This window comes from Pleurodeles waltl, chromosome 3_1 (genome assembly GCF_031143425.1).
Source record: "Pleurodeles waltl isolate 20211129_DDA chromosome 3_1, aPleWal1.hap1.20221129, whole genome shotgun sequence".
In the NCBI taxonomy this organism is placed as follows: Eukaryota; Metazoa; Chordata; class Amphibia; order Caudata; family Salamandridae; genus Pleurodeles; species Pleurodeles waltl.
The window spans coordinates 1,277,087,672-1,277,101,789 of NC_090440.1; the positions used below are offsets into that span (position 1 = coordinate 1,277,087,672).

Below are 14,118 nucleotides of genomic sequence, written 5' to 3' on the forward strand. Positions count from 1 at the left end.
GGCAGGCCTGTGTAAGAATTGTCTGAGCTCCCTATGGGTGGCAAAAGAAATGCTGCAGCCCATAGGGATCTCCTGGAACCCCAATACCCTGGGTACTTCAGTACCATATACTAGGGAATTATAAGGGTGTTCCAGTAAGCCAATGTAAATTGGTAAAATTGGTCACTAGCCTGTTAGTGGCAATTTGAAAGAAATGATAGAGCATAACCACTGAGGTTCTGGTTAGCAGAGCCTCAGTGAGCCAGTTAGGCATCACACAGGGAACACATACTTATAGGTCACAAACTTATGAGCACTGGGGTCCTGACTAGCAGGGTCCCAGTGACACATAACAAACATACTGAAAACATAGGGTTTTCACTATGAGCACTGGGCCCTGGCTGGCAGGATCCCAGTGAGACAGTGAAAACACCCTGACATACACTCACAAACAGGCCAAAAGTGGGGGTAACAAGGCTAGAAAGGCTACTTTCTCACATGTAGTCCTACGGTACACTATCATGTCAGGAAGTGTAAAGCCCCCATTCGTCACTGACCTATAAAACTTATTCTGGGTTATTCTCTGGGTACCCCCATCCCAGAGCAATGTTTAGAACATTTAATTTGTCACAGTATTTATCAGATATGTAAAAAGGGGTGTCCTGCGGTACTTAAAGCAGTTTGGGTAGAGCGATCATTTTGTAACGGGCAACTGTGCCAAAACTCATAAAGAGGAGCTTCCACCATTATTCCACAACTTGGTGGAAGCCCCCCAGAACTCGGTCCAGCTTGAGTTCCAGAAACTGCTCCTTGTCTGTTGCTATGTTGATACTTAGGTATTCAAGCCTATCTGCTTCAGTCAGACGTTGCCTTTAATACCCACCAGGCCCTCTCGGTCTCCCAGTAGGTAGATGACGGATTTCCCCTAGTTTATACATTACTCAGAGTAAGGCTCGAAGGTACCGAACACCAACAGTACCACTGGAATCGACAACTCTGGGTTCACTAGGTCATCAGTGTCATGCACTTATAACAATATTTTTTCTGCAGCAGACTCAGCAGGCCAACTTTAGATACAATGCAACTGTGAACTCCCGTCTTGTGGCTCTCTCCAAGGTCACTATGTGGAGCTCAATAGGTACATCTATAAAGATGGAGCCCAGTTCCTCCAGTGATAGTTTCTGAAGTCTAAGGGGCATGTATACATTGATAATCAGGACATTCGTCTTATGGGCCTTCTTGACTAAGATCGCTTTTCCTGAGGAGCCCCTTATGTACCCTGCATGGGCCAACACAGTGTGTTACCCCGTTGCAGGCATCTGCAGGTGTTTCCCAACAATAGTGTCTCCAGCAAGAGCACCAGGTCAGGGGAATGTCTATGAATATATTGCTTTACGACCTTTCTCTTAATTTTACAGCCCAGTTCATTAATGTTCCACTAGAGGACTGTCAATGTGTCAAGGTGTTATGTATTCATATACATTGTTGCCTGCACTGCCGCTGTAGGCTGTAACTGGTGTGTGTGTTTGGGCAGCTCTTTTAATCTTGCACCATGATATGCCTGTGTGACCATGTACCCTGCTGTGTCCAACTGTTAACATCTTCAACTAACAACCCCAGTTTAGCTTGGCCAGATAAAGCAACATGTACTTTATATCCCAGGTTTGAAGTTTCTGCTTCACTGTTAATATGTTTTTCTGCACTGCATCATTTTTGTGTAGTCAGGGAATATAAGGATCCGCCCGGATTAATTTTAAACATCCCCTTGTCTCCTGATTGAGCATAGCACCAGGTCTCTGTCTCAGTAGTTTAGGAAGCTGCAGTTATTGGTTTTGGGGTTGTGCCTGGTGCAGGTTTTATGTGCCAGGGCACAATACACCCTTTCTATCGGAAAATGCGTTGAGAGGTGGTCTGGGAGGAGAAAGGAGCAGTCACATCTCGAGGCATGGCTCTAAGTGGGAGCCCTCTACTCCTTCTGGGAACCCCAGGAATGATAGGTTGTTTCACCTAGAACGCCCCTCAGTGTTCTTAATGTGTGCCACTCATTCACCAGAGAGCCCCCTCAGCTTCTGAAGGGTCTTGTTCATTTCTCTTAATGGCCCCAGTGTCTTAGTTTGTGTTTTGTCCTCTGCCACGGGTCCCACCCATGGTGTTCCTCAGGTCCTGTTGGAGTAGTCTACATCAGCATCAACCTCTCTGGTTTTGGTCTCCAAGGCCTGGTGGTAGGGCTCATTTGCCCGCAGGATGGCATCTGTTCCCAGATGCCTGTCCTCCATTTATGTCTGTGTGTGCCATCATAGGCCCACTGGCCTTCATGTGGGGCCTGTCAGGGGCAGGTTTGCCCCAGCAATTGGACAGCCTCTAGTCTCCTCGGTCCCTCCTCGGTAAGTTGATTTGGCACGGCAACCACATGTCAGCCATATTGATTGCCACAGGTCCCAGGGTGTTCCTCAGTTCCTGTTGGAGTAGTCTATGTCAATATCAACCTCTCTGGTTTTGGTCTCCAAGGCCTGATCGTAGGGCTCAATTTTTTTATATGACAGAAGGATGAAAGATAGAGCAGAGGGTTTCCTGAGGAGTTCAAAAGGTAAAAGATGAGAGAGAATAGAGAATTGGAGGGAAGACAGTGAAAAGATAAATGGCGAATATTGTAGAAAGAGAAAAAAGGGGTGGGTGAAGAGATGAGGATTTAGAGAACTGGAGAACAAAACAAGCATGAGAGAGAGAGAGAGAGAGAGAGAGAGAGAGAGAGAGAGAGAGAGAGAGAGAGAGAGAGAGGTGAAAAATAGAGGCTTTTCTATCTTCTTGGAGAGGACAGATTAAATTTGGGGACCTATATTTAGTACAAATCCTAAACCTGTCCCTTTTCCAACTAAAAATGGCCCCTTTTTGAATTTTTCAATGTATAATACATAGCTTGTCTCCGATATATCAACCATAGTGCTGGCCTCTACAATACAAAGGCCTCTAGTATATGACCATTACAGTGCATACTATTGGGTCTGCATATTGTGCACATAACTGAGTCAGAGATGTACACAGTGTGCAGGGTTCTGATAGTTCCCAAGTTGTGAAGCTTTCTGGCATATGCAAAAACGTATGGATGGGGCATACTTATCTTGCAGTATTTCCTGCACATATGACGTGCATATACCAGAAACATTCACTATTTGAGAACTATCAGAAGCTTGCCCACTGTCTACATCTCTGACTCAAGTATGTGCATAGTATGCAGACCGCAATTATATACAGCTTAATGCTTCAGATAATTGTACAGTATTCACACTTATGCTATCTGGACAACCAATGTTTGCCTAGTAGTGATGAAGTCTTCAGACATATACACATTATGTGGCCATCTGGTACTTGCACAGTAGCATAGCCGCAGATGTATGCATAATATATGCACAACTATTTGACAAGTTGTGAATGCCTCTGACACAGACATATTATATGATTGTTCCTCTTGCATATAGATAGTATGACCTTAGATAAATGTGTAGTAAGATTGTCTCAGGCAAATATATAGTCGTTGGTCGTTGAAATTGTATGGTATTATGTGAAAAATCAATGATGTGAAGGATGTCACACAAAATATACCAATGATAGATCGTCAGTTCAGAATTACTTTAGAGTCAGGTCTTCCATGGTTGAAAAACGTTAATTTGTCTTTGGGTCCAAAAATCATGACATCCAGTTATTTGCAGCTGGCTAGATAGTAAGATAGCCATTCCAAAGAACTTAAAAACCAACAAGTGTTTCATATCAGCCATCGTATTATTAAGGTAAGCAGATACAGAAACAATTTTAACTTAAGTAAAGGCAACTCTTTGTAGTGCCAACATCGTCAAAGATCATGTTACATCATATAGGGGGTTATTCTAACTTTGGAGGAGTGTTAATCCGTCCCAAAAGTGACTGTAAAGTGACGGATATACCACCAGCCGTATTACGAGTTCCGTAGGATATAATGGACTCGTAATACGGCTGGTGGTAAATCCGTCACTTTTCCGTCACTTTTGGGACGGATTAACACCTCCTCCAAAGTTAGAATAACCCCCATAATGTCACTAGGGTCAAAGCTGTACAATGAAACTTCTGTTTGTGTCGTCTCGGGGTCAAAGGCCATTTGATTTCACTCCCGCTAAGCTCCGCATTTTGATGAATCGAAATCAATCATCTGAACATTATTCTGCAATCTCACCTATTTGGCACATTTCATTAGAGTTGGTCTACGACAGCCATAGCTGCCAAGGTTTCAGATTTCTGTGTGACATTTTCATAACTTCAATTTTTAAGAGTGACATTTCAACGAGTATGAGTGACACTTTCTTGCAAACAAAATCAAGCGATGAAGACGAGGGAATCATAGAAATATCGTAATGTATCAAGAATCTAATACCTCTCGTTGTACACCAGCGCCTCCTTGTGGCCTTTGATAAACACTACTCAGGGCTTACCTAGCAAAGTGAGAAACTGGAACAAGAGGGTTTTACCGCACTTCAGGACTTGCGTGACAATCTCAGGCTTTGTGGTTATGTGGGAAAATGACCAGAAATGCGTTATTCTAACGCAAGATGCATGACACTTGGCAGGGCTGGACAGATTTGTGTCTTGTTTCATTATAAATGATACGTTTAACTGTTGTATCTACATGCAGAACCCTTGATCTCTATTAACACGGCTGGTATTTTCAGGAGATATCTGCACTTTCAGACATGTAAACCTGAACAAAAATATGGCGGTAGGAATTAGACAGTGCCACAAACACACATACACTTCCAAATCTGAGGACATGCACTCACACTGAGCAGTTTTTTAAGTGGGGAGCATACATGCACATACAGGGTGGGAAACATGCTGGGTTTAAATTTGGGGCTGATTGTGTTAAAAGTTCAGAAAACTGGCCTAGTAGTTGTGCTTTGCTATCCTTCTTTGGGCAAGGTTGAGCTCGCTGTACATTGGCTCTGCAATGACATAGAAAGCAAAAAAACAAATAAATGGAGTGTGCTGTGGGTTCATTAGAGATTCATTCAAGCATTCCATCTATCGTTTTTGTGCTACTCTCTATTCCTACAACAAAACAAGGTGAATGAATGGAATGCTTGAATAAATCTCAGCCAGTGGCAATCGCTCATGCCTCATTGCAGTCCATTTTTTCCCTCCCACCATGTCAGATCCAGACAAAGACTCAACTTATGCAAATGATGCTGACCCTGCTCCTAATGAGACCAATCTGTCCTGACCTTCCAGGTGAGGCCCTCTCAAGAAGGAACCACAAGTTATCTCTGACCGGTTTTGACCTACTTAGGTCTTATCTCTGAGGTATAGCTTGAGCACTATGGCACAGTGAGCACAGGACCCACAATTGAGATACCTGTTTCACTTAGAGCATAAACTGTAACAACAAGGTGATGTGTAGAACACTTGAATTAATCTCAGCCACTGGCAGTCACTTTGATTGTATTGCAATCCAATATTTTTCACCCATCGTGCCACTCTAGACAAAGGTCAGCCTTTTGCAAATCAGTACTGACCCTCTCTTCAGGGGAACCATCGGCCCCCAACTGCCTGGATCGCTATTTCTACACACCAACATACACATAAACAAAAACTCACACACCCCAATAAGTACACAAACACATTGAGGGTACATACACTGAGACAGTGTTGCTTTCTGCTGTCTGAGATATTATGTCTCATACATTTGTATCACTACATCTAAGCTTTTGAAATTGTAGCCATGGCATGCTCAAATTCAACATTCAAAAGTGAGCTTCCTGTTGAAAAAAAGGGCCTGGTTCACACAGAGTTTTACAGACTGAAGTCAGCATTTACAATAAAAATGGTCAGGTATCCACAAAAGGATAGCTGGCAGACATTAATGATTTTACTACTACGTAATTGTTGGCTATGTCTGCATACAATTACACAGTACTAATCTCCATGCGAAGGGTAGGAAGTGGGTCGGGTAAGACATGGTTAGCCATTGACAATTTGTGAATGCCAACGAACTTCAGCATTTGTTGACATTCACAAACGTCTGTCTCTTTCCCATCTTAAACATGGCAAGAGATTCGCTCCAGCTAAAAGCTAGAGTAAATGCACATCCAGGGTGGGAAGGGCGAAGTGGTTAGATCAGCCTTCTGGAACTAGCAGGTCCCACATCATTGCTAGTAGTACCAATGAATAAATATGACTTTAGCAGCTTTTCAGGCATACTTCTGGAAATGTTTGTGAATTACTTAAAGTAGTGCACGTTTGTGTAGGAGTAAGGGTACACGTGTAAATGAAGGATGTTTTGTCATCCTGCACTTGAAGCATGCAGAGGTTACTCCTAAACTGGCTGAACTGTGATGCATTTTTTAGCATTTTAAGGCAAAGAAGAATAAGCATTAAGGTGCTGCTGTGCTGGTCAGGTTACCGCACTAGGGTCTTGAGAAAGAAAAACTTTTAAAAGAGAAGAGAAGTAAAACTGTAACTATGGAAACTCTAGGGAACATAAGAAAACACAGAAGAGTTTTGAAGCTTAAACAGTGGTGGGTGGGGAGGAAGATTGAGAATTTAATAACAGTAAAGTGAAAGGCCGGCATGTATCTTCAAGGACCACCATTGAAGAGCTCTCACATGTTTCGCTACACTATGGCCCTCATTTTTACATTGGCAGTAAAAACCTCCTACGCTGCGGCGACGGCCACCAAAAGACTGTTGCTGCGGCTACCAGCCGTCCGACGTATTATGACCACAGCCGGATTTCCACCACAAGAAGTGCAGAAATCCTGCTGTGGCCATGCTGGCAGATGGCGGTAAGGTGGCGCTGCTGCTACCAGAAGCGCCTCGCCAGTAGACTGCTGCCAGCCATACGGCCTGGTGGTGTTCTGCTGGCGGGCGCTGCTGGTGGCAGCAGCGCCCCATCCCGTCTCCTGCCGGAGGACCCCCTGAACACAGGTAAGTCGGGTGTCCGACAGGGGAGGAAGTTGGGTGGTATTGTGTGTGTGTGTGGGGGTGTATGAATGTTTGTGTGTGTGTGGATATGGGTGTGTGTTGCGTGTTGAATGCGTGTGTGCATGTTTGGAGATGTGAGTGTGTTTGTTGTGTTATGTGAATGCGTATCTGCATATATGTTTGAAAGGGTGCACAGATGTGTGTGTGAATCAATGTATGCATGCGTGGAAGCATGTGGGAATGGGTGTGTATATGCTTGGGTGTGTGAAGGGGGGGCTTTGGAGAGGTGGGAGAGTGGGGGGGTGTACCTGGAGAGGAAGGGGGGAGACCCCTATGATATGGCCTACTGCCATGGTTTTCGTGGCGTTACGAATGCCACGGAAACCATGGTGGTAGGCGGAGTCATAATCTCACAGGCGGAACAGTGACGGCTGCCGGGCTGGAGATGCATATCTCCAGCCCGGCGGCTGTTACCGCCGTGGCGGTCAGAGTGGTACATAAGCGGTTGGCTTTAGCTAACCCGCCAATATCATAATATGGCGCTATGTACCGCCAGCCTGTTGGCGGTACTTACCGCCATATTAACGCCGACTGCCAGGGTCGTAATGACCCCCTATGTCTTGGTTCACAGTAGTGGGGAGCCAAAGCGCACCAGCAGTTGTATTTGAGTAATAGGCATTCTGTTATTGATGTAGTTGCTGCTTTTCTTCTTTCAGTCTCTTGTTTTCGATATTACAAAGCCACCATGTTACAGCTTGCTAGCCCTGCGTGGTATGGTGATCCTCAACTGTACCTACCAAGTACTTTGAGATAACGAAAATAACAAATTGAAACAAATTGAACAATGTTGAGGAAGAAAAGCAGAAAATGAACCAAAATCAGGATACTTCCTAATCGAGACAATATTAGTTTATAAGTGAACTAAAGCCATTTTAGACATTACATAAAGGCAAGATAACAGTGAGGTGTGGTACCAGAATATCACTCTCAGACTATTGCTGACAAAAATATAGGGGGTCATTATGACTCCAGCGGTCGGCGATATTGTGGCAGTAGTACAGCCAGTAGGCTGGCGGTACTTACCGCCACATTATGACATTGGCGGGTTGGCTTCAGCCAACTCGCCAATGTACCACTTCGACCACCATGGCGGTAACAGCCGCCGGGCTGGAGATATCCATCTCCAGCCCGGCGGTTGCCATTGAGCCGCCTGCGAGATTATGACCCTGCCTACCGCCGTGGTTTTTGTGGCATTCGTAATGCCACGAAAACCATGGCAGTATGCCCTATCAGTGACAGCGAACATCACTGATAGGTGCCCCTCACCCCCTCCTACCTTTAAAACCTCACCCACCCCACCTCCAAAAAAAAAACCAACCCCCCCACATCCACACCCCCTTCACACACACGCAGACACACTCATTGACACATACATACACGCATGCATTCATTCAATCACACACACATCTGCACACACTTCCAAACATACACGCAAACAAGCATTACGATTTCAAACACGCACTCACACTTCCATACATGCACACACACAATCAACACTCAACACACACCCGCATTCATGCACGCACATACATGCACACACACACCCCCACACACACACAAACACCCCCCACCACCCTCCCCTGTTGGAGACCTGACTTACCTGGATCCAGGGGGTCTTCCGGCAGGAGGCAGGACAGAGCGCTGCTACCGCCAGCAGAACACCGCCAGGCTGTATTATTTGTCATAATACGGCTGGCGGCGGTCTACTGGCGTGGCGTGGTTGGTGGTAGCAGTGACACTTTACCGCCATCCGCCATGATGGCCACAGCCGGATTTCCACCCTTCTTGTGGCGGAAATCCCGCTGTGGTCACAATTTGGCGGACGGCTGGTAGCTGCGGCGACGGTCTTTTGGCCGCTGTCGCCTCGGCAGTAGGCGTTATTTACCACCAATGTTATAATGAGGGCCTTAGTATCTTGCCTACAAAAATAGTTCCCTATTGGAATTAATAATAGAAAACCTGGATCCAATGGAATGATAGTTTTTTAAATGATGGTCAAGACACAATTGTGTATACAGTATTCTGACTTACAGCAAACAGTGACTATGAGGAGAACTTTCTATGAATCACACATGTATCAAAAGACGTAACTGTTCGATGAAGAAGGCTTGAAAAAGTGGGGCTACCACTGAACATGTGTCGACTTAATTTAATGACGTTTGTCATCGAACAGAGAGGCATGTTCAACTAAGATAATAAAATACAGCCTCAAAATGTATTTATTTATCTTTTGCTTTGGTGACTCCGTGTATTTTGTGCATGCAGAAATAATGTTTCCAGGTGTTTACTGGTTTTTAGGAGTGCACCATATATGGCGCAGCTCATCAGTCCCCATATTGTGCCAGCATTATTGCATCCAAGTGTTTTCTTGGTGGGGCTTGTCTGCATTCTACTCCCTTTTCATTGTCTGATTCATCAACGAGAGCTGAAATAACCAACAAAGATGGTATGCACCACCTCTATGACTAGAGTGATTGTCAGACCCTTGCTCACTACCTGGGACAGCCGCCATATTGGGGTCCTCCCGCCTATGTATATCCCTAAGTTGTGGGCACTCTTCCTGAATGCTTTGCATACTGAACTTTCCTTTCTTACTGATGTTCACTTTATAAACATACTGTGGAGGGGGGGCATGACTGGGGCTCCTATCCTTGCTAGAAGGTCTCGGCAAACTAGCTATATTTTTATTACTGAAGACATACTGATATGGTGAATGCCAAGCACACTACCATAAAATACTTTTTTATTTCCAAAACTCTGAACTGCATTGAAATCAACTGACTGAGACCTAAAAAGTCCTCTTCCACAAGTATTCAAGTTGTCTTCTCTTTTATTTCAGGGAGTCCTTTCCCATGATTCTGGTTGCTAACAAGGTTGACCTGGTGCACCTGAGGAAAATCACAAGTGAACAGGGAAGAGAGATGGCAGTGAAACACAACGTAGGTTTATTGTAACTTTAACTTTTGGAATGTTCTCAGACTTGTTCATGGGTGACAGCCAGGACTTTTTTAAAGAATTCGAAACATCATATCTGCCTCTCTGAGGATTTCTGTTGCGGGATTACAATTTGCAAATATAGGCATATTATTTTTAAAATATGACCTGTGTCATCTATACACCTTTTATTGTTCATTTTATTTGTCTTGCTGTTGTCCAAATATATACTACAATATATACCTGTATGCATTTTATTTCTACTTCTATGTCACACTCGAAATGTGCTCTTTCATTTTTCTTTTTCCTTGTCTCTTACTCCCTTCATCTCAATTTCTCTTATGCTCACCCTTTCTCTTTATTTCTCTCTCCTTTTTATGGGCGAGCACGAAGTGCTCTGTCCATTCTGTAATCTCTCTTTGGACTTGAAACCACGCCCATGCCACGTCAGTCACTTACATTGGTTCGTGGGCTTGCCTTTTAAAATCCGCTTACTTTCATTTGTGAAAGGCATGCATACGTCATGCCTTTTCTGGTGTTTAGCCCACCTACACAGCACTGGTAAAGTACCAAAAACATACGAGGCTCGATGTTTTCAGCCTGGAGTCGGACTACTTTATCTGTTTATTTTCAACGTAGCACGATCACGCTGCATTTAACATAGCACGATCGCGCTGCATTTTTTTTTTTTTTGCTTTACAACTCTAGTAGCTCTAACTCTAACAAATGCGAGACCTGTTGCATTGAAAATGCTTGTTATACATTTGCTTGCTCTCTTTCTCTTTGTATCTTTTTCTCTGTCTCCCCGTCTCTCTGCCTCTCTTTCGATAAACTATTTTCTTTGCCTTTTCTCTTTTTTCCATCATTTTGTCTTTTACCCTCCTTCTTTTTCTGTGTTGATTTTCCATTGATCCTGTCTCTCTCTCTCTCTGTTTATGTGTAGACTTGGCTATGCTCCTCTTCTTCTTTCTCTTTTTGTCATTATTTAAATGAGTTCCACATTCTCTTTCACTGTTTGCTAATCTTCCATTTTCACTCGCCTTCTCTTTGACTGTTATTCTCCTACATGCCTCTCTATTCTTTCTCACTCTCTTTTCCTCACTTTCTTACACCCTGTCTTTCTTTTGTGTGTTCTCGTTTCTCCTCTCTTCCTTGCTCGCTCTCCCTCTTTCTCATACCCTTCCTTTGGTTTGATCTCTCTCACTCCTTAATTTTGCTCCCCTCCTTCTTTCTGCTCAGTCCTTCATTGGATGTTCAATTCTCTTCCATACATATATCGCCCAAAATATTTAGGTAGAACCCAGACAAGTCATATCTGTGGCTATTGTAGTTTTAAAATGTTTTATGTTCAATCTGTTACTTGTAAAAGTATGTTCTGTCATACCACTTCCCTAGAGGATCGTCTCTGGCCTGCCCTCCCCAGCAAAGGTCAAGTTCTGGGTCCAATGGAGGTGGATCTCACCTGCTTTTTTTAAGGAGTTTTGGAGACTAATCTCATCTGCAATACTGATTTCACACTCTACTCCATCACACAAAGAATAGAGCTACCTGCCAATTCTCGGGGACTCACGGAATATTGAAAGAAAGTGTAAAACTTGACAATATAAAAAGGAATGTTAAATAAGAGGAAAAACTGACAGAGGGTACCTACATATATGATTAGCCTTGCCTTGTATTTATGGAGGTCAGTCTTCTCTATTGACTGTCCTCAGCCAGGCTCAGCAGAAGGCAAATTAATTATGACCTGGAAAAACTGGTTTGGATTGTGAAGACTATTTTACCAGAAGAAAAACAGGCTCTACAGTATATTAGGGTATAATTTTGCTAATTATAATTTTTTGAAGCTCCATGAACCTCTTCTAGAAAGCCGACATTTTACTATTTCTCATGTACCCTTATGCGAAAATGCAGTGTAAGTAACCAAGGTTACCACGGGCTCTGTCACGTTGTTGTTGGCAGTGATATTGTTGTAGGCGTTGCTGACGCAACTAAGCTTGCCTAGTCATGTACAACGTTTGAGCAAGTACCTTTTCAGGTAAACGTTGGCCCACTTGGAATTTTCACATCAGTATTTTGTCCATTCTGCTTGCCGAGCTCAAAAGAAATTTTTCCACTCTGCCCTGCTTTGCTAAATTAGCACACTAAAGTAGGGAATAGATGACTTTATTTGCTGAATTATCATATCTGGAGTGATGCCCAGAAAATTGTAAGTATGGACAGAATTTCATTATACCTCCTTCCTGCAGTACCTTCAGTATGATGAGAATGATTTGTGGGTAGTAATACTCAGATGTACAAAAGATGCGATACTCAGAGAATCATTCAAGGAACTGTAAAAGGTTAACTATGTCTCCTCTCAAGACATAATACACATTAAATCTCCTGGGAGATTTTAGAAGAGAGCGGAGTATAGATAAAAAAAAGGATAACAGGATATAGATTAAAAAAACTATAGTAGGATATAAAGAAAGTGTAAAAAAGTCAAGTTCTCCTTCTAGGGGTGGAAAACATGTTGGGGCACATTTACTAGAAGTGGCAGCACTGTGCTACACCACTTCTAAAACATTAGGATGCGCTGTATTTAAAAGAATACGACGCATGCCTATATTTCTCCCTGCGCCGGAGCTAAATTAGCTGTCGAGCACAAATGCAGCCACCCTCGCACCAGGATGCAAGGATTGCTGCGTTGCAGGGGAGATTGTTTTTGTGCAGGAAGGGAAATATTCCTACAAAAACTATCTTTAATGGCAATTTGCTTGTTCTATTTATTCTATTATATCTGATGGAAAAAAAGCAAAAAACGAGGATAAGGAAAAGCATTTCTCCTTGTTGCGCCACTCTAACGTCATCCCTTGGGTGGCGTTAGATTTTGGCGCTGCCTCAGGTTTACGAAATCTTGTAAATCTGGGGCAGCGTCAAAATGCAATGGATGTTGCTGTGGAACGCCCACTGCAACACCCACTGCATGCCTGCCCCTTACATGCAAAGTGCTGCGTGTGAAGTGGATGTATTTACATGATGGCGTTGAGCCACAAAAAAGGTGGCTTAACGTGGCTTTGTAAATACAGCGCAGTGCACAGCGCCATCGGAGCGTCACAAAAAGTGGTAGGGGCTTGTAAATATGCCTGCTGTGTGACAAGTCATGTGGTCTGTAGCTGATAAACAACTTTCGGAAAACTGACCCATGCCTAGGGATAGGATTCAAAATGCTCTTTCCCATAACAACGAAGTTACACACAGACGTGACACAAATGGCTTGGGTCCAGAAAGACGTCCACGGTAATCGACTTGTGTGGCCGCAGCTTGCTTGATATACAGTCCTCGGCTGTGAACAAGTCCAAAAATGTGTATATGAAAAATGATGTGAAGATCTCGTTTTTCCTCGGTACTCCTGAACTTAATTTTCCCAGAGGAATAGTGCATGTAACATGATCGAGCAGGAAAGGGAAGCGGGAGGGTGTGTATTAGAGGGGTTTTGGTAGTGTGGTTTTCATTAAGAAAGCACGAGGTGCTGAGCTGTGTAATCTACGCCCCCGGCCGCGCCTGATGGGAGGCTTCAAGTTCCACAGTAAACGTAATGCCTGCAGGCCTAGGTTAAAGGCGGATCAAACCGCAGGGATCTCGATGTCTTCGTTCCCGCCCTTTTGGTGGTGTGTTACGCAATATGTGCAGGTGTGCCAGCGCAGTGATGCAGTTTGTTAATTTATACCCGGATACGGCCGTAGCCAGTGGCAAGCACTTCTGTGACGCACGGCTGTGTTTATCAGCCCTGCAAAGCAGAATAAACGGGCTGCGCTGACAACTCGAGAGAGAGAGTTTCTGCACAGACTTACTCGGCACTGCCCTCTGGACTGGGGCAGTGATGGTGGACCGTGGGTGGTAGGGCAGTGTCCCCATGCTAAATTATTTGTTTCTGCGTGCAAAATGTTGTCAGTCACCTTTGTGAAGCCACTCAGTCAAGCCTTTACTCGGAAATATGAAGGTGCTGAGCGGAGCTGGCGTCGCATGAATGTAGCCCTGGTGGGTGTGGGCCACTTGTACTACCTATGGGAATAGGTGACCCTACCTTTTACCATGAGGCCAGAGGTGTGGGGAAGTCTGTCTGCGTTGGAGATGGGCTGTCCTCTGGAAATGTGGATAGGTTGCTAGGTTTGATCTGATTTCTCTAAAAGGTTGGTGAAGTAAAGCTAAACCAGTATC

At 44.1% G+C, this 14,118-nt stretch overlaps 1 protein-coding gene across 3 annotated transcripts in view; it reads left to right on the forward strand.

The window, feature by feature from the left end:
• MRAS (muscle RAS oncogene homolog) overlaps positions 1-14,118 on the forward strand; it is a 250,194-nt gene that overhangs the window by 208,729 nt on the left and 27,347 nt on the right. For all 3 annotated transcript variants that reach the window (XM_069224603.1, XM_069224605.1, XM_069224606.1), the window contains exon 4: positions 9,824-9,923. In XM_069224603.1, the coding sequence (XP_069080704.1) occupies positions 9,824-9,923 (100 nt within the window). The remainder of the gene's footprint in view (positions 1-9,823; positions 9,924-14,118) is intronic.